Source organism: Oncorhynchus gorbuscha, linkage group LG08 (assembly GCF_021184085.1).
Source record: "Oncorhynchus gorbuscha isolate QuinsamMale2020 ecotype Even-year linkage group LG08, OgorEven_v1.0, whole genome shotgun sequence".
Taxonomy (NCBI): domain Eukaryota; kingdom Metazoa; phylum Chordata; class Actinopteri; order Salmoniformes; family Salmonidae; genus Oncorhynchus; species Oncorhynchus gorbuscha.
Genome location: NC_060180.1, coordinates 69,803,688 through 69,824,675, shown reverse-complemented (window position 1 = coordinate 69,824,675; position 20,988 = coordinate 69,803,688). Strand labels below are relative to the sequence as shown.

Genomic DNA, 20,988 nt, shown 5'->3' with positions numbered 1-20,988 from the left:
AACATAATGTGAATGTGTGCCTTCATGTTTAATAATGATCTGTACTAACCCTCCTACCCTCTTGGACCAGGTTTCTCTCATTTAATGAGTCGTTCTAGCATCATGATGTCATCTAACGAGCATACAGGTGGATGACATTTGAATTCCATTCCAACTACGGGATATATATGTGTGACTGGTTCCCTTTTCTCTTGAAGGGACACCAAGGGCCCCCTGGATTCCCGGGACCCAAAGGGATCAAACTATATGCCCACGCTCCCTCCGATTTGAAGGTATAGTCACACCAAGTCAGACCTAGGTTTAAATACTACACTGAACACAAAATAGAAATGCAACATATGAGCTGAAATAAAATATCCCCGAATTGTTCCATATGCACAATTTTTTTTTTCTCTTAAATTGTTGTGCACAAATGTGTTTAGACATGTCATAAGGTGAATGCACCAATTTGTAAGTCGCTCTGGATAAGAGTGTCTGCTAAATGACTTAAATGTAATGTAAATGTAATGTTTACATCCCTGATAGTAGGCATAGTGTAGCATGTCGGGATAATAAAAGGATACTCTAAAATGTGATGTCTCAAGTTTTGAGGGAACGTGCAATTGGCAGAGCTGTTGCCTGAGAATTGAATGTCCATTTCTCTACCATAAGCCACCAACAACGTCGTTTTAGTGAATTTGGCAGACCATGTGTAACCACTCCAGCCCAGGACCTCCACATCTGGCTTCTTCACCTGCGGGATCGTCTGAAACCAGCCACGCGGACAGCTGATGAAACTGAGGACTATTTCTGTCTGTAATTTACATTTAACATTTAAGTCATTTAGCAGACGCTCTTATCCAGAGCGACTTACAAATTGGTGCATTCACCTTATGACATCCATAATAACATCCGTAATAAAGCCCTTTTGTGGGGAAAAAAATAATTCTGATTGGCTGTGCATGGCTCCCCAGTGGGCGGGCCTTTGCCTTCCCAGGCTCACCCATGGCATCCCAGTCATGTGAAATCCATAGATTAGGGCCGAATGAATTTATTGAAATTGACTGATTTCCTTATTTTAAACTGTAACCCAGTAAAATCAATGAAATTGTTGCATGTTGCGTTTATATTTGTGTTCAGTATAATTCGAAATCGTTCAAATATTTTGATCATTTGCTTTTGCATGTCTGGAGTGTCAAGTGGGTGGGGTTTGCACTTTTGGGACTTTTCTATTGGTTTCATTGCAGCCAAGCTCAATCAAACACAACGCAAAGTTTCTCATGAGCTAGCTTTTTAGTGCCCGTAACTGTGACCTAATAATAATCAGATCAAAGTTAATATTATCATTACTGTGATGAATCAAGAAATACTGTGATGTGTGGAGTAATGTTACTATCTAATACTGTGATGTGTGGAGTAATGTTACTATCTAATACTGTGGTGTGTGCAGTAATGTTACTATCTAATACTGTGGTGTGTGGAGTAATATTACTATCTAATACTGTGATGTTACTATCTAATACTGTGATGTGTGGAGTAATGTTACTATCTAATACTGTGATGTGTGCAGTAATGTTACTATCTAATACTGTGGTGTGTGCAGTAATGTTACTATCTAATAATGTGATGTGTGGAGTAATATTACTATCTAATACTGTGATGTTACTATCTAATACTGTGATGTGTGGAGTAATGTTACTATCTAATACTGTGATGTTACTATCTAATACTGTGATGTGTGCAGTAATGTTACTATCTAATACTGTGATGTGTGGAGTAATGTTACTATCTAATACTGTGGTGTGTGCAGTAATGTTACTATCTAATACTGTGATGTTACTATCTAATAATGTGATGTGTGGAGTAATGTTACTATCGAATACTGTGATGTGTGGAGTAATGTTACTATCTAATACTGTGATGTGTGGAGTAATGTTACTATCTAATACTGTGATGTGTGCAGTAATGTTACTATCTAATACTGTGATGTGTGGAGTAATGTTACTATCTAATACTGTGATGTGTGCAGTAATGTTACTATCTAATACTGTGATGTTACTATCTAATAATGTGATGTGTGGAGTAATGTTACTATCGAATACTGTGATGTGTGGAGTAATGTTACTATCTAATACTGTGATGTGTGGAGTAATGTTACTATCTAATACTGTGATGTGTGGAGTAATGTTACTATCTAATACTGTGATGTGTGCAGTAATGTTACTATCTACCCTTCAGGACATCTGTACAACCAATCTGAAAACCTTGCTGATTGGTGGGATGGTCAGCTGACCCTTGTCTTTTCTCTCTGCAGGGGGAGACAGGGGATCTGGGTGAGAAGGGCTGTAAGGGTTCACCTGTAAGTCATCTCCTTGTTTTCCAGTCCTCATACGTATCTAGCTTTTAATCACCTATGTTCTATGGACGGAATCAGGTTCCATTTCTATATGACACGTTAGTATGACGGTGTCGTTTCACTATGAAATTTTAGTCTACCATTTGACGCCCCTGACCTCAGAGAGGTTGCTGTCCATGGGTGTTACGTATGTGACGTTATTAGCAAACAGCTATCGCGGTTATGACACCGGTCATCTGACATGAGTGGTCGTGAATGGACACGACACCTCATGGCAAGTGTTGTAGCACATTCATGCCCACGTCATAGTGACACTGTCAAATAAAGTGTTACCTGGAATCTTGTCTTTACTTGATAGTTATCTCTGTCTGTTCAATATCTCTGTCTGCTCAATATCTCTGTCTGGTCAATATCTCTGTCTGGTCAATATCTCTGTCTGTTCAATATCTCTGTCTGTTCAATATCTCTGACTGGTCAATATCTCTGTCTGTTCAATATCTCTGTCTGCTCAACATCTCTGTCTGTTCAATATCTCTGTCTGTTCAATATCTCTGTCTGGTCAATATCTCTGTCTGTTCAATATCTCTGTCTGGTCAATATCTCTGTCTGTTCAATATCTCTGTCTGTTCAATATCTCTGACTGGTCAATATCTCTGTCTGTTCAATATCTATGTCTGTTCAATATTTCTGTCTATTCAATCTGTCTGTCTGTCTGTCTGTCTGTCTGTCTGTCTGTCTGTCTGTCTGTCTGTCTGTCTGTCTGTCTGTCTGTCTGTCTGTCTGTCTGTCTGTCTGTCTGTCTGTCTGTCTGTCTGTCTGTCTGTCTGTCTGTCTGTCTGTCTGTCTGTCTGTCTGTCTGTCTGTCTGTCTGTCTGTCTGTCTGTCTGTCTGTCATCAGGGTTATGCTGGCCAGGTCAACTTGAAGGAAAAAGGGGACCAGGGGGGCATTGGCACTGAGGTAAAACACTGCCACATTCAGCCATTATACTGTCTATGTGACTGTCAATTCACGGCCATTGAGAATGTGTGATGTGATGAGTGTTATGGTTATGACGATGACAGTGATGTAAGGATTTCATGCCTCTGAGCCATGTGATAGAATTAACATGGGATTCAATGTAAAAATATAACGGGGGTTTTGATAATTAGCTGTATGAGAGGACTAACTACCATCATTTCTCTTTCAGGGAAGACCAGGGAAAGACGGGCGTCAAGGGCCCGCTGGATATGAGGTAGCTGCCCTGTGAATCAGAAATCAGAAACCTTTTTCTGTTCTGTTTCTGTCTAACATTGATGATTTATGTTACTGTTTTGTAATGCATTTTGTGTGTGTGTGTGTGTGTGTGTGTAACTATGGTGATTTATACACTCTTGCCATATTTAGGGGAGAAAGGGGAATCCCGGTTTAGCAGGACCTGATGGAATACCTGGACCACGGGTCAGTCATTACTACCATTCATTTCATGTTTAGAATGTGTGCGTGTGCCAATAATAGGTTTGTGCGTGTGTGTTTACCAGGGACAGAAGGGTGTCCAGGGTCAAGACGGAGACCCTGGGGAGGTGAGTGAGTCAAAGTGCCTGATAATGTCACTATCAACATCTAGAGTGAAGGATGAACCTACACACATACACACACACATGCAAATGAAACTTTCCGTAATGAATAAGATTAGGACTAAGATTACATGAACTCCTACTCTGAGAAACATTATGAACACATGGCCTGGTCTCTCTGGTCTTCCCATAGGTGACCATGATTGGCTGTGACGTAATTGGCCCCAAAGGACGACCAGGATTTACTGGCCCCCCGGGGCTCCCCGGGGTTACTGGTCCCCCAGGTACTCTATGCTCATCCAGCATACAGTACACACCCTTATTGATATTCACCCTCCTCCTATCCAATCAGATGTGAAGTAGAACTGTATAATCCCGCCTCATTCACCAACATGACCAATCAGTGTGTCTGTATAGCTAATAATAATATTCACCCTCTCCCTATCCAATCACACCTGGAGTAGAACTGTATAATCCCGCCTCATTCACCAACATGACCAATCAGTGTGTTTGATTAACTAATTATATCAACCTGTTTTCCAGGTGCCACTGGATTCGAGGGGCCTCCTGGTTCTCCAGGTAATCGCTAATCAACACGCAAGCAAGCACACACACACACACACTCAGTCTCCATCTTGGGCTCTATCTCCCCTACACAGGTCCTAACAACGGAGGAGATCCCTACAATCGGGGAGCGAAGGGCCACAGTGGGCCTAAAGGGGATGAAGGAGACCCAGGACCCATCATTCAGGGAGAGCCAGGCAGGGAAGGCCCACAAGGAACAACTGGAGACCTTGGACCACCGGGACCACCTGGAGAATCAGGTTAGACTCTCTCCATATATAAAGTAATCTCCCCAACCCGGAGCCTATATTTATAAAACATCTCGAAGTAGGAGTGCTGATCTAGAATCAGTATTAGCTATTTGATCATAATAGATAATACTACACGGACAGGGGAGGAAGATCTTTATGAATATTCTCTCACAGCGATTTTAATTGAGACACACACATAACATGGCAACGTTTTGATCCCACTGGGATCTTATTTGATTAAAGATAATGTACTTGTTTGTTTCTTGTTACAGATAATCTGAAGGGTGTTATCGGACCTCCGGGGGCAAAGGGAGCCAAGGGAGAACAAGGGTACGGTGGCCAATATGGATCGAAAGGTGAGCTCTGTCTGATTACTCTTCTGATTGGAGGGGCAGTCAGTATTGAGTATACTGATTGGCTGGGCTGTCCTAGATCGCTACTGTGTCTCTCATTGGTTGACTTCAGACACCATGAACACTGTGGTGTGTTATTGGTAGAAAAAAATCAAAATATTATGATATCTCAATCTCAACGATCATTGGGTGCTGCTATTGGAATCTTATGCTCACCTGGGATGCTCAGTTCTGCTGTCGATTGTCACTGTGTCCTTCTCTCCACTACAGGTGAGAAAGGGGAGGTCTGTAGTTTGTGTACGGGAAAAGGATCTGGAGAGCCGGGACCCCCAGGTTCCCCTGGTCAGCCTGGAGTCCCAGGTACCTGCAACGTAACAGAACTTTCAGTGAGAAATGTATTGTGTTGAACCAAAAATCCTTGTCTGTCCTATAGAATAGGATTGTTTCAGCCTTTTTAAATAAACCCTCATCCCACAGGCTTTAGTGCAGGACCAGGACCCAAAGGAGAGCCAGGACTCAAAGGACCCTCGGGATCACCTGGACAACAGGTGACACTACCTGCATCATACCTCTGCCATACAGATACTAAATACCATTTTTATTTGACCTTGTGATGTCACTGTGACTGCCTGTGGTTTTGCAGTTATATTATTTCCATAGTGACACATCTTGCTTAGTAGTTTTGCTTAGATACTGTATCTATGGTGTTGCTTGTATACCTTATCCGTGGTTTTATTAGGATACCATATCTGTGGTGTTGATAGAATACTGTATCTATGGTGTTGCTTAGATACTGTATCCATGGTGTTGCTGGTATACATTATCCATGGTTTTATTAGGATACCAGATCTGTGGTGTTGATAGAATAATGTATCCATGGTGTTGCTGGTATACCTTATCCATGGTTTTATTAGGTTACCATATTTGTGGTGTTCACAGAATACTGTATCTATGGTGTTCCTGCGATACCTTATCCATGGTGTTGCTAGGCTACTGTATCTGTGGTATTGCTGGAATAATGTATCCAAGGTTGTTAAATTACAGTATCCATGACAACCACTCCTGTCTGTGTTACAGGGTCTCCATGGCCCTTCAGGTGTTCCAGGACCTCCAGGGCCAAAAGGAAATTCAGGTTCCTGCAATCCCCAGGGGATAAAGGGAGAGAAAGGAGCCCCAGGACCAGCTGGCAGATCAGGGCTGGATGGCCTATACGGGGCCCCTGGCTTTCGTGGACGCAAGGGCCAACAAGGCCCTAAGGGTGATCCAGTGAGGGTTTTAAATGGTTATGATTTCTATCACTAAAATGTATCTTTATTCTCAAATGCAAAGCAATGATTTGAATGCATTTTTTGTATTTTTTAAACTGAAGTACATTTCAAATTTGGGTGAACTGTCACTTTAAGTAGTTAGGGTATGCCTTCTGATATTCTGATTGGCTATGAATATTAATTTGAGGTAGTGATAATAGTTTGTTGATAGACTGAGTTTATTAGCTTTTATGAACACTTGAATGCTGAACATTTGTTAATGTGAAGCAGTAATGTTATGTGAACTAATGTTTTGCGGATGGGCTGAGTTTATTGGCTGAATGGTAATGTCGATGTGTAACGTAAGTCTGTTAAAGTAATGTTTTGTGAAGAACTGATGTTTGGATGATTGTCTGTGCCAGTACGATGGGCCACTGGGTCTGAAGGGAGATACTGGTGACCCAGGCCCTCCCGGGCCACAGGGATACCCAGGACCAGACGGTTCACCAGGTCCAGTAGGCATAGGACCGCTTGGCCCCTCAGGACCTAAAGGCAATAGTGGGGTACCAGGTCTACCTGGTACACCTGGTTACCAAGGTACCGTAAAGCAACACACCAATACCTGCTCCTTTTTGCTCTTTCGACTGTGTTAGACGTGTACACCCTCTGGCTGTGTGTTTCCATAACTCAATGATAATGTCCCTATATCAGTTGATGGTCTGACTCCGTTTTCTCCCCTATTCCCACCAGGTCAGAAGGGCGAGCCCTGCAGCAGTGTGGCTGACCAGGGAGTCCCAGGCCTACCGGGAAAGGCGGGGCTGCCGGGCACACGGGGCCCCCCAGGTGAGCACCCCAAGTGGGGACCGAACCACAGCATGGGTGGGAAGTGGCTGGAGGACTGGAGGTCTAGACTACATTGAGTTCAGTGGCAATTCAGTTCTTTAAAAAAAAAATTAAAAACATTTTTTACCTTTATTTAACGAGGCAAGTCAGTTATGAACAAATTCTTATTTTCAATGACGGCCTAAGAACGGTGGGTTAACTGTCTGTTCAGGGGCAAAACGACAGATTTGTACCATTTGAACTTGCAACCTTTTGGTTCCTAGTCCAACGCTCTAACCACTAGCCTGGAGTCTAAACTGTTTCACTTCAAAACAGTGGTGAAACGTAGCATGTTAGTTTAGACTCCAGGCTATTTCAGTTGTAACTTTATAATATTTTATGCCATTCTACCTGACGAAGAACATAAACAACGTGATAGGACAGAGAGTTGAGTTTGTCCACACAGGTCCTCGTGGTGGTGCTGGTAACCCGGGGGAGAAAGGGGACAGTGGTGTATTCTCCACCCTGGGAAGACGAGGACCCACTGGACAGAAAGGTGAGCCATGTCGGCAAAATATTTTTGAGTAGTTATTTGTGCCATGTCGATCCATTTGAATATCTGAATAACAGGAATGACACTGTAATGTGAACAAGAACGCCTTGACTGAAGGTTTTGTGTGAGTCGTTATCTCAAGTGAGGATTCATTTAGTCATAGTCACCGGAAGTAGTTTAGTTATTATGATTATTACGATTATTATTATTTGTTTTATCGGTCTGCTAATACAGGACTAGTAAACGCCTACTATATAGTATATATACTATGGTATATACTATGGTATATAGTATATATGGTATATTTACTATATTTACTATATTTACTATAGTATATAGTATATAGTATATTTACTATAGTATATAGTATTATTTATATAGTATTCAGTATATATAGTATATAGTGTAGTATATATACTATAATAGTACTATAGCAATAGTATATATACTATAGTATATAGTATATAGTATATTCCGCAGCACCTTAGCACCCCTACTTCCTATTCCCGTGTCTATTGTGTGATTGTATGACAGACATTAGATAATATATACTATTTAGCAGACACTGTTATACAAAGCAACTTACATCAGTGAATGCAAAGATTTTCTAATGGGTGGCCCCAGCAGGAATCTAACCCACAACCCTGGCGTTGCTATAGCACCATGGTCCTTACCAACCAAGCCACGTAGGACCACCAATGGAGATGTGTTAGTGTATATATTATATACACTGAGTGTACAAAACTCTATCCATGATACAGACTGACCAGGTGAATCCAGGTGAAAGCTATAATCCCTTTTAAATGTCACTTGTTAAATCCACTTCAATCAGTGTAGATGAAGGGGAGGAGACAGGTTAAAGAATCATTTTTAAGCCTTGAGACAATTGAGACATGGATTGTGTATGTGGGCCATTCAGAGGGTGAATGTTCAAGTCAAAAGATTAAAATGCCTTTGAGCGGGGTATGGTAGTGGGTGCCAGGCGCACCGGTTTGTGTCAAGAACTGCAACCCTGCTGGGGTTTTCACGCTCAACAGTTTCCTGTGTGTATCAAGAACAGTCCACCACCCAAAGGACATCCAACCAACTTGACACAACTGTGGGAACGATTGGAGTCAACATGGGCCAGCATCCTCGTGGAGCGCTTTTGACACCTTGTAGAGTCCATGCTCCGATGAATTGAGGCTGTTCTGATGGCAAAAGTTGGGGTTGCAACTCAATATTAGGAAGGTGTTCCTAAAGTTTTGTACACTCAGTGTATACTCTTGTGTTAGCACCAGTTTGTGGGACTTGTGATGCTGTCTGTCTCCTAGGTGACAAAGGGCAGCCGGGACGCCCAAGTACCTCTGGAAGTGGCTATCCTGGACGACCTGGCGTCATGGGATTCCCTGGGGCTCAAGGGCCAAAGGTCATTACTGAATACTGACCCTGTCATGTCTGTCTATCTGTCTATTCAATGTTTTTTAATCGCAGTAAGATTTACACTCACAAAAGTTCCAGAGGAATGGAGACATTTCAAATGTCATGTTATGGCATTTGTGTTGTAACGATGTGCAAAAAAGTACAAAAGGGAAAATTATTATATTGGTTGTATTTACAACAGTGTTTGTTCTTCACTTGTTGTCCTTTTCTTGTCCTTTTTCATAAAATATTGATGCTGTGATTGCACACTATGGTATTTCACCCAATAGATATGGGAGTTTATTAAAATTGATTTGTTTTCTAATTCTTTGTGGGTCTGTGTAATCTGAGGAAAATATGTGTCTCTAATATGGTCATACATTTGACAGGAGATTAGGAAGTGCAGCTCAGTTTCCACCTCATTTTGTGGGCAGTGTGCACATAGCCTGTCTTCTCTTGAGCGCCAGGTCTGCCTACGGTGGCCTTTCTCAATAGCAAGGCTATGCTCTCTGAGTCTGTACATAGTCAAAGCTTTCCTTAAATTTGGGTCAGTCACGGCGGTCAAGTATTCTGCCACTGTGTACTCTCTGTTTAGGGCCAAATAGCATTCTAGTTTGCTCAGTTTCTTTGTTAATTCTTTCCAATGTGTCAAGTATTGATCTTTTTGTTTTCTCATGATTTGATTAGGGCTAATTGTGCTGCTGTCCTGAGGCTCTGATTGTGTTTGTGAACAGAGCCCCAGGACCAGCTTGCTTGGGGGACTCGTCGCCAGGTTCATCTCTCTGTAGGTGATGGCTTTGTTATGGAAGGTTTGGGAATCGCTTCCTTTTAGGTGGTTGTAGAATTTAACGTCTCTTTTCTGGATTTTGATCATTAGCGGGTATTGGACTAATTCTACTCTGCATGCATTATTTGGTGTTTTACGTTGTACACTGAGGATATGTTTGCAGAATTCTGCAAGCAGAGTCTCAATTTGGTGTTTCTCATTTTGTGAATTCTTGGTTGGTGAATGTACCCCAGACCTCACAACCATACAGGGCAATGGGTTCTATAACTAATTCAAGTATTTTTAGCCAGATCCTAATTGGTATGTTGAATTTTATATTCCTTTTGGTGGTGTAGAAGGCCCTTCTTTTTTTTCGCTAAGGGGTGGCCCTTCTTGCCTTGTACCTCAGATCATTCACAGCTTTGTGGAAGTTACCTTTGGTGTCACTGATGTTTAGCCCGAGGTACGTATAGTTTTTTTTGTTGCTCTAGGGCAATGGTTTCTAGATGGAATTTGTATTTCTGGTCCTGAGAACTGGACCTTTTCTGGAACACCATTATTTTTGTCTTACTGAGATTTACTGTCAGGGCCCAGGTCTGGCAGAATCTGTGCAGAAGATCTAGGTGCTTCAGCAAACAGTAGACATTTGACTTCAGATTCTAGTAGGGTGAGGCCGGGTGCTGCAGACTGTTCTAGTGCCGTGGCCAGTTCTTTGATATATATGTTGAAGTGGGTGGGGCTCAAGCTGCATCCCTGTCTCATCCCACAGTCCCGTGGAAAGAAATATGTGTTTTTTTGCCAATTTTGCCAATTTTGTGTGTACATGTATTTTATGATGTCATATGTTTTTCCCCCAACACAGCTTTCCATCAATTTGTATAGCAGACCCTCATTACAAATTGAGTCAAAAGCTTTTTTGAAATCAACTAAGCATGACAAGACTTTGACTTCGTTTTGGTTTGTTTGTTTGTCAATTAGGGTGTACAGGGTGAATACATGGTCTGTAGTACGGTAATTTGATAAAAAGCCAATTTGACATTTACTCAGTATATTGTCTTCACTGAGGAAATGTACAAGTCTCCTGTTAATGAAAATGCAGAGAATTTTCCCAAGGTAAATGTATCCCACGGTAGTTATTAGAGTTTGGTTCCAAATATTTGGGAAGATGCCAGAGCTAAGGATGATGTTAAAGAGTTTTAGTATAGCCAATTGGAATTTGTAGTCTGTATATTTTTATAATTTCATTTAGGATACCATCAACACCACAAGCCTTTTTTGGGTTGGAGGGTTTGTATTTTGTCCTGTAGTTCATTCAATGTAATTGGAGAATCCAGTGGGTTTTGGTAGTCTTTAATAGTTGATTCTAAGATTTGCATTTTGATCATGTATATGTTTTTGCTGTTTGTTCTTTGTTATAAAGCCAAAAAGATTGGAGAAGTGGTTTATATATACATCTACGTTTTGGATAGATAACTCTTTGTGTTATTGTTTGTTTAGTGTGTTCCACAAGAGGTTGGTGGCACCTTAATTGAGGAGGACAAGCTCATGGTAATGGATGGAATGGTATCCAATACATCAAACACATGGTTTGATGCCATTCCGTTTGCTCCGTTCCAGCCATTATTATGAGCCGTCCTCCCCTGGTATGTTCCAATTTTCCCAGAAGTGGTTAGATGGATTCTTCAGTTAAATTGGATTCTATGGATTCTTCAGTTAAATTGAGCTGATTTCTGATGTGCAGTTCCTTCTTTTTCCATAATGTATCTCTGTATCGTTTTAGTGATTCACCATAGTGAAGGTGTAGGCTCACGTTTCCTGGGTCTCTATGTTTTTGGTTGGATAGGTTTCTCAATTTCTTTCTTGGGTTTTTGCATTCTTCATCAAACCATTTGTCATTGTTGTTCATTTTCTTAGGTTGTCTTTCTATCTACCCATCTAACATTCATCCTTCCATCCACTCTCAGGGTGATGCTGGGTTTGAGACCCTAGGTCCAGCCGGCCCTAAAGGTTTCCCAGGTGGTGTTGGGGCCCAGGGCCCTCCTGGAGATCCAGGAGTACTGGGCCGACCAGGGAGTCCGGGACCACCCGGCATCAATGGGTCTTCAGGTCCCAAAGGTACTTACTGTACACACAGGTAGACCCAGACACAGCACAGGTAGACCCAGACACAGCACAGGTAGACCCAGACACAGCACAGGTAGACCCAGACACAGCACAGGTAGACCCAGACACAGCACAGGTAGACCCAGACACAGCACAAGACACGGACATGGGATACACACACACACACGGACACACACACAAATTCACCATCACAACATATCCATCACACACTCCATCTTTCACTTTTTCTACGCATTCATGCACAGTTACATTGAGGCATATACACTCTGTCAAATTCACACTGATGTATTTCAACACTGGTACACATACTCCCAGGTACTTATGACCTTATGCCTGATATGTTTGTAGGAAGTAAAGGTGTAGATGGTTCCCAAGGACTTCCTGGTTACGCAGGTACTTGCTGTACTGAAGCCCCAACTGGACCACCAGGGCTGTCAGGCAGACCTGGACTCCCAGGTGAGCTGGTGAAGCCTGAATGTTCCTAATGTTCCTAACATACAACGGGTTGTCTTTGTAATGTCTCATTTTCTCTTTCTCTCTTTGTTCATTCCTACCATTCTCCATTCTCATTCCTTCTCGTCCCCTCTCTCTCTCCTCCTCTCCCTCTCTCTATTCCTCTCACTCTCTCTCTCCCTCTCTTCTTTCTCTCCCTCTATTTTTCACCCTCTCTCTTCCTCTCCCCCTCTCTCTTTTCCTCTCCCCCTCTTTCTCTCCCTCTCTCTATTCCTCTCCCTGTCTCTATTCCTCTCCCATCTCTTTTTCTCCCTCTCTTCCTTTCCCCCTGTCCACTATTTCCATATTTTCCTTGCTTTCATTTGCTCTTATCCACGACTCTATGACTTTCCCCTCTTACCCAGGTATTAATGGAGAGATGGGTTCATACGGGGACCCTGGCACCCCGGGGTTTGGAAGCTCAGGTCCGGCTGGTGACCCTGGGCCCCCTGGGGCCTCCGGACCCGTAGTGCAAGGCCTGACTGGACAGATGGGAGGCAGAGGGAGAGACGGGTTACCAGGTGCATCAGGTACAGCAACAGCACTGAAACATTCAACATCAGATACAGTAACAGCACTGACACATTCAACACCAGATACAGTAACAGCACTGACACATTCAACACCAGGTACAGTAACAGCACTGACACATTCAACATCAGGTACAGTAACAGCACTGACGTTTGGCAACTCGAACCTTCAGCTCCCTCCACAGGTTTTCTATGGGATTAAGATCTGGAGACTGGCTAGGCCACTCCAGGACCTTAATGTGCTTCTTCTTGAGCCACTCCTTTGTTGCCTTGGCCGTGTGTTTTGGGTCATTGTCATGCTGGAATACCCATCCACGACCCATTTTCAATGCCCTGGCTGGGGGAAAGAGGTTCTCACCCAAGATTTGACGGTACATGGCCCCGTCCATTGTCCCTTTGATGCGGCGAGGTTGTCCTGTCCCCTTAGCAGAAAAACACCCCCAAAGCATATTGTTTCCACCTCCATGGTTGACAGTGGGGATGGTATTCTTGGGGTCATAGGCAGCATTCCTCCTCCTCCAAACACAGCAAGTTGAGTTGATGCCAAAGAGCTCCATTTTGGTCTCATCCGACCACAACACTTTCACCCAGTTGTCCTCTGAATCATTCAGATGTTCATTGGCAAACTTCAGACGGGCATGTACAGTGGGGCAAAAAAGTATTTAGTCAGCCACCAATTGTGCAAGTTTTCCCACTTAAAAAGATGAGAGAGGCCTGTAATTTTCATCATAGGTACACTTCAACTATGACAGACAAAATGAGAAGACAAAAAATCCAGAAAATCACATTAGTAGGATTTTTTATGAATGTATTTGCAAATTATGGTGGAAAATAAGTATTTGGTCACCTACAAACAAGCAAGATTTCTGGCTCTCACAGACCTGTAACTTCTTCTTTAAGAGGCTCCTCTGTCCTCCACTCGTTACCTGTATTAATAGCACCTGTTTGAACTTGTTATCAGTATAAAAGACACCTGTCCACAACCTCAAACAGTCACACTCCAAACTCCACTATGGCCAAGACCAAAGAGCTGTCTTAGGACACCAGAAACAAAATTGTAGACCTGCACCAGGCTGGGAAGACTGAATCTGCAATAGGTAAGCAGCTTTGTTTAAAGAAATCAACTGTGGGAGCAATTATTAGGAAATGGAAGACATACAAGACCACTGATAATCTCCCTTGATCTGGGGCTCCACGCAAGATCTCACCCCGTGGTGTCAAAACGATCACAAGAACGGTGAGAAAAAATCCCAGAACCACATGGGGGGACCTAGTGAATGACCTGCAGAGAGCTGGGACCAAAGTAACAAAGCCTACCATCAGTAACACACTACGCCTGCAGTGCCAGTACATGTCCAGGCCCATCTGAAGTTTGCTCGAGAGCATTTGGATGATCCAGAAGAAGATTGGGAGAATGTCATATGGTCAGATGAAACCAAAATATAACTTTTTGGTAAAAGCTCGTCGTGTTTGGAGGACAAAGAATGCTGAGTTGCATCCAAAGAACACCATACCTACTGTGAAGCATGGGGGTGGAAACATCATGCTTTGGGGCTGTTTTTCTGCAAAGGGACCAGGACGACTTATCCGTGTAAAGGAAAGAATGAATGGGGCCATGTATCGTGAGATACAAACACACCCCCCGGGCAACGAAGGAGTGGCTTTGTAAGAAGCATTTCAAGGTCCTGGAGTGGCCTAGCCAGGCTCCAGATCTCAACCCCATAGAAAAAAAGTCAGTGTTGCCCAGCAACAGCCCCAAAACATCACTGCTCTAGAGGAGATCTGCATGGAGGAATGGGCCAAAATACCAGCAACAGTGTGTGAAAACCTTGTGAAGACTTACAGAAAACGTTTGACCTCTGTCATTGCCAACAAAGGGTATATAACAAATTATTGAGATAAACTTTTGTTATTGACCAAATACTTATTTTCCACCATAATTTGCAAATAAATTCATTAAAAATCCTACAATGTGATTTTCTGGATTTTTTTTCTCTCATTTTGTCTGTCATAGTTGAAGTGTACCTATGATGAAAATTACAGGCCTCACCCATCTTTTTAAGTGGGAGAACATGCACAATTGGAACATTTAAGTGGGAGAACATGCACAATTTGCCCCACTGTATATGTGCTTTCTTGAGCAGGGGGACCTTGCGGGCGCTGCAGGATTTCAGTCCTTCACGGCGTAGTGTGTTACCAATTGTTTTCTTGGTGACTATGGTCCCATCTGCCTTGAGATCATTGACATGATTCTCCCGTGTAGTTCTGGGCTGATTCCTCACTGTTCTCATGATCATTGCAACTCCACGAGGTGAGATCTTGCATGGAGCCCCAGGCCGAGGGAGATTGACAGTTCTTTTGTGTTTCTTCTGTTTGCGAATAATCGCACCAACTGTTGTCACCTTCTCACCAAGCTGCTTGGCAATGGTTTTGTAGCCCATTCCAGCCTTGTGTAGGTCTACAATCTTGTCCCTGACATCCTTTGAGAGCTTTTTGGTCTTGGCCATGGTGGAGAGTTTGGAATCTGATTGATTGCTTCTGTGGACAGGTGTCTTTTATACAGGTAACAAACTGAGATTAGGAGCACTCCCTTTAAGAGTGTGCTCCTAATCTCAGCTCGTTACCTGTATAAAAGACACCTGTGTCACACCTTGGTCATTGTATCTTGTGTTTTTGTTATATGTTTGGGTAGGCCAGGGTGTGACATGGGTTTATATGTTGTATTTTCGTATTAGGGTTTGTATTAATTGGGAGTGTGTATTATTAGGGGTGTGTCTAGTTAGGCTTGGCTGCCTGAGGCGATTCCTAATTGGAGTCAGCTGATTCTAGTTGTCTCGGATTGGGAACCGTATTTAGGTAGCCTGAGTGCGCGTTGTATTTCGTGGGTGATTGTACCTGTCTTAGCTTCCGTTATTTCATGTACCGTATTAGCTTCATTAAAAGTCATGAGTAACCTACACGCTGCATTTCGGTCTGACTTTCTACAAACAACAGACGAAGATCATTACAACCTGGGAGCCAGAAATCTTTTTGATTGAGAGATGGTCAAATACATATTTCCCTCATTAAAATGCAAATCAATTTATAACATTTTTGACATGCGTTTTTCCGTTTTTTTGTTGTTATTCTGTCTCTCACTGTTCAAATAAACCTACCATTAAAATTATAGACTGATCATTTATTTTTCAGTGGGCAAATGTACAAAATCAGCAGGGGATCAAGTACTTTTTTCCCTCACAGTACTACAGTAGTTGATGTAGTATATGTTACATATACTTTAGTTGATGTAGTATATGTTACCTCCTACAGTAGTATATGTTACCTACTACAGGTCCTAGAGGTGACCCTGGACTGGAAGGAAGATCTGGACCGGGCCCTGACGGCCCACCTGGACCTGAAGGACCACCCGGTCTCAAAGGTCAGAGGTCACACACTTGTCCAGTCACACACACATGGGCATGCATTCACACACACACACACACACACACACACACACACACACACACACACACACACACACACACACACACACACACACACACACACACACACACACACACACACACACACACACACACACACACACACACACACATACAGATGCGCAAGAACACTCACACGTACAAATAAAATGTCAAACTTACACAATGATGATAAAGGTGTGAATTATGACAATAGATTATATAATGATTTTTGGGGGGATGTGGTTCTGGGCAGGGTCGGTTGGCCCTGATGGGGAGAAAGGTCACAGTGGTGTACCAGGCTCTGTGGGGGACAACGGGCGCCCAGGCCCTTGTGGACCATCATCCGATACAGTCATACATGGGCCCCCAGGGGACCCTGGGATACATGGTGAGCGCCATAGAGATGAGCGAACAATTCAATCAAACATGCACTGCAGTATTTATACAAAAGATCATTGTTTCCCCCCCAATGCTATGATTAGTTCCATTTGAATCTCAGACTATGTGTTGTACGAGAATTGCTATTCAAAATATTGTGATTGATATGGTCATTTAACACGTTAACATGTCGTTTGTCTCTTACGCAATAGGTCTGCCTGGTTTCCATGGTGCTAAAGGACACCCTGGATATCCTGGACCCAAAGGCATTGATGGGAGGGACGGTGACCCAGGAAATGGGCCGAGAGGTGTGTGTGTGTATTATAAACTAGAAAAGGAAATGTCATGCTTCGTGGTAGTGATTGCTGGAGTGATGGTAATTGTGGTAACGCATTTTTACAAACGTTTTTTTTTTTAAACTGTGCAAGAGGGGAACCACTACTACTTCAAGGAACTAGCTAGCCGTTTCACATACGTTACAGTAGCAGTAGTAGTAGCAGTAATAGTAGCAGCAGTAGTAGCAGTAGTAGTAGTAGTAGCAGTAATAGCAGCAGTAGTAGCAGCAGTAGCAGTAATAGTAGCAGCAGTAGCAGTAGTAGTAGTAGCAGCAGTAGTGGTAGCAGTAATAGTAGAAGCATCAGTAGTAGTAGTAGTAGTATTAGTAGTAGTAGCAGTAGTAGTAGTACCAGCAGTAGTAGTAGCAGTAATAGCAGCAGTAGTAGTAGCAGTAGTAGTGGTAGCAGCAGTAGTAATAGCAGTAGCAGTAGTAGTAGTAGCAGTAGCAGTAGCAGTCATAGTAGTAGCAGTAGCAGTAGTAGCAGTAGCAGTAGTAGTAGTAGTAGTAGTAGCAGTAGTAGCAGTAAAGCAGCAGCAGCAGTAGCAGCAGTAGTAGTAGTAGTAGTAGTAGTAGCAGTAGTAGTAGCCGTAGTAGTAGCAGTAGTAGTAGTAGCAGTAGTAGTAGCAGTAGTAGTAGTAGTAGCAGTAGCAGTAGTAGTAGTAGTAGTAGTAGCAGTAGCAGTAGTAGCAGTAGAAGTAGCAGCAGTAGTAGCAGTAGTAGTAGTAGCAGTAGTAGCAGTAGAAGTAGCAGCAGTAGTAGCAGCAGTAGCAGCAGTAATAGTAGCAGTAGCAGTAGTAGTATCAGTAGTAGTAGCAGCAGCAGTAGTAGTATAAGTAGCCGTAGTAGCAGTAGTATCTGTAGCAGCAGCATTAGTAGTATCAGTAGTAGTAGTAGCACCAGCAGTAGTAGTAGCAGTAATAGCAGCATCAGTAGTAGGAACAGCAGTAGTAGCAGTAGTATCTAGCAGTAGTAGCAGTAGTATCAGTAGCAGTAGTAGTATCAGTAGCAGTAGCAGCAGTGGTATCAGTAGTATCAGTAGTAGTCGTAGCAGTAGCAGCAGCAGCAGTGGTATCAGTAGCAGCAGTAATAGTAGTAGTAGCAGTACTAGTTGCAGTAGCAGCAGTAATGGTAGCAGTAGTAGTAGCAGCAGTAGTAGTAGCAGCAGCAGTAGTAGTATCAGTAGCCGTAGTAGCAGTAGTATCAGTAGCAGTACATTTACATTTAAGTCATTTAGCAGACGCTCTTATCCAGAGCGACTTACAAATTGGTGCATTCACCTTATGACATCCAGTGGGACAGTCACTTAACAATAGTGCATCTAAAACTTAGGGGGGGTGGGGTGAGAGGGATTACTTAACCTATCCTAGGTAGCAGTAGTATCAGTAGTATCAGTAGCAGCAGCAGCAGTAGTATCAGTAGTAGTAGTAGTAGCACCAGCAGTAGTAGTAGCAGTAGTAGCAGTAATATCAGCATCAGTAGTAGGAACAGCAGTAGTAGCAGTAGTATCAGTAGCAGTAGTATCAGTAGCAGTAGTATCAGTAGCAGTAGTATCAGTAGCAGCAGCAGTAGTAGTATCAGTGGTAATAGTAGCACCAGCAGTCGTAGTAGCATCAGTAGTAGGAACAGCAGTAGTATCAGTAGTAGTAGTATCAGTAGCAGCAGCAGTAGTATCAGTAGTAGCAGCAGGAGTAGTAGTATCAGTAGTAGCAGCAGTAGTAGTCGTATCAGTAGTAGTAGTATCAGTAGTATCAGTAGTTGTAGCAGTAGTATCAGTAGTAGCAGTAGTAGTAGTATCAGTAGTATCAGTAGTAGCAGCAGTAGTATCAGTAGCAGTAGTATCAGTAGCAGCAGCAGTAGTAGTATCAGTGGTAATAGTAGCACCAGCAGTCGTAGTAGCATCAGTAGTAGGAACAGCAGTAGTATCAGTAGCAGCAGCAGTAGTATCAGTAGTAGCAGCAGGAGTAGTAGTATCAGTAGTAGCAGCAGTAGTAGTCGTATCAGTAGTAGTAGTATCAGTAGCAGCAGTAGTAGTAGTATCAGTAGTATCAGTAGTAGTAGTATCAGTAGTATCAGTAGTAGCAGCAGTAGCAGCAGTAGTAGTAGTATCAGTAGTATCAGTAGTAGTTGTATCAGTAGTAGTAGTATCAGTAGTAGCAGTAGTAGTAGTATCAGTAGTATCAGTAGTAGCAGTAGTAGCAGCAGTAGTAGTAGTATCAGTAGTAGCAGCAGTAGTAGTAGTATCAGTAGTAGTAGTATCAGTAGTATCAGTAGTAACAGCAGTAGTAGTAGTATCCGTAGTAACAGCAGTAGTAGTAGTATCAGTATTAGCAGTAGTAGCAGTAGTAGCAGTAGTAGCAGTAGTAGCAGCAGTAGTAGTAGTATCAGTAGTAGTAGTATCAGTAGTATCAGTAGTAGCAGCAGTAGTAGTAGTATCCGTAGTAACAGCAGTAGTAGTAGTATCAGTAGTATCAGTAGTAGCAGTAGTAGTAGTAGTATCAGGAGTAGCAGCAGTAGTAGTAGTATCAGTAGTAGTAGTATCAGTAGTATCAGTAGTAGCAGCAGTAGTAGTAGTATCCGTAGTAACAGCAGTAGTAGTAGTATCAGTAGTAGTAGTATCCGTAGTAACAGCAGTAGTAGTAGTATCAGTATTAGCAGTAGTAGCAGTAGTAGCAGTAGTAGCAGCAGTAGTAGTAGTATCAGTAGTAGTAGTATCAGTAGTATCAGTAGTAGCAGCAGTAGTAGTAGTATCCGTAGTAACAGCAGTAGTAGTAGTATCAGTAGTATCAGTAGTAGCAGTAGTAGTAGTAGTATCAGGAGTAGCAGCAGTAGTAGTAGTATCAGTAGTAGTAGTATCAGTAGTATCAGTAGTAGCAGCAGTAGTAGTAGTATCCGTAGTAACAGCAGTAGTAGTAGTATCAGTAGTATCAGTAGTATCAGTAGTAGTAGTATCAGTAGTATCAGTAGTAGCAGCAGTAGTAGTAGTATCCGTAGTAACAGCAGTAGTAGTAGTATCAGTAGTAGCAGTAGTAGCAGCAGCAAGCAGCAGCAGAAACAGTAACAGTAGTAGTCGTAGTGGTAGTGACTGGTTTCTTTCATCTATAACAAGAGTATAGAATTCTAGAGTTTTCTTTCAGCGAGCACACTAATGATGTATGTATGTTAGGCTGTCCAGGTGATCCTGGGGCTGATGGACTGTGCTCAGGAGGACCAGGCCCATCTGGACTCAGAGGAAATATGGGGCTCATGGGTCTACCAGGTAACACACACAATGACACACTGACACAAACACACACACACAATGACACACTGACACACACTAGGCCTGGGTGGTATATCAATACTGACGGAATGAAATGTATTTTATTTAGAATTATATATTTTGGGGTTTGGGGTATCCTGAAGCTCGGAGGGTGCGTGCTACGCCACTTCTTATAACTATATGTTAACTATCTAAGATTTGCGCCAAATAAATTATCTCTAGATCAAGGGCTCCAGCTATGCATTTGGTTTGCTAACTTGCTAGCTATGTGGTTATCTTGCAATATCATTCTTCTTGGTTACGGCAGAGACAATCAATCCCCTCCTGGATCACGATCCCTGATTCCTAAACATTTGTTTGGGGGTGGGGGTGTTATTTATCATTTTTTTACGTTTGGAAAAAAAGTATTTCTGCAATACTGTATATACCCCGGTATGGTACAGGAACGGTATGAAGGTATTCATATCTGGATAGTGTCCAACCCTAACACGCACACAACCACTGAAACACACACACACTCACAGATGCGCATGCACTCACACACAAGCACAACAACAT

General features: G+C 42.6%; 1 protein-coding gene across 1 annotated transcript in view; it reads left to right on the top strand.

Annotated features, from left to right (window-relative positions):
* Positions 1-20,988, top strand: part of LOC124042127 (collagen alpha-5(IV) chain-like) — a 67,947-nt gene that overhangs the window by 27,152 nt on the left and 19,807 nt on the right. Inside the window, exons 13-36 of the mRNA XM_046360486.1 lie at positions 198-272; positions 2,294-2,338; positions 3,234-3,293; positions 3,523-3,567; positions 3,720-3,773; positions 3,854-3,895; positions 4,083-4,173; positions 4,433-4,468; positions 4,549-4,713; positions 4,977-5,060; positions 5,328-5,417; positions 5,535-5,605; positions 6,135-6,323; positions 6,727-6,901; positions 7,055-7,147; positions 7,593-7,682; positions 8,993-9,087; positions 11,811-11,961; positions 12,319-12,426; positions 12,828-12,992; positions 16,324-16,410; positions 16,710-16,844; positions 17,047-17,142; positions 20,335-20,427. Of these exons, the coding sequence (XP_046216442.1) occupies positions 198-272; positions 2,294-2,338; positions 3,234-3,293; positions 3,523-3,567; positions 3,720-3,773; positions 3,854-3,895; positions 4,083-4,173; positions 4,433-4,468; positions 4,549-4,713; positions 4,977-5,060; positions 5,328-5,417; positions 5,535-5,605; positions 6,135-6,323; positions 6,727-6,901; positions 7,055-7,147; positions 7,593-7,682; positions 8,993-9,087; positions 11,811-11,961; positions 12,319-12,426; positions 12,828-12,992; positions 16,324-16,410; positions 16,710-16,844; positions 17,047-17,142; positions 20,335-20,427 (2,335 nt within the window). The remainder of the gene's footprint in view (positions 1-197; positions 273-2,293; positions 2,339-3,233; positions 3,294-3,522; positions 3,568-3,719; positions 3,774-3,853; positions 3,896-4,082; positions 4,174-4,432; positions 4,469-4,548; positions 4,714-4,976; positions 5,061-5,327; positions 5,418-5,534; positions 5,606-6,134; positions 6,324-6,726; positions 6,902-7,054; positions 7,148-7,592; positions 7,683-8,992; positions 9,088-11,810; positions 11,962-12,318; positions 12,427-12,827; positions 12,993-16,323; positions 16,411-16,709; positions 16,845-17,046; positions 17,143-20,334; positions 20,428-20,988) is intronic.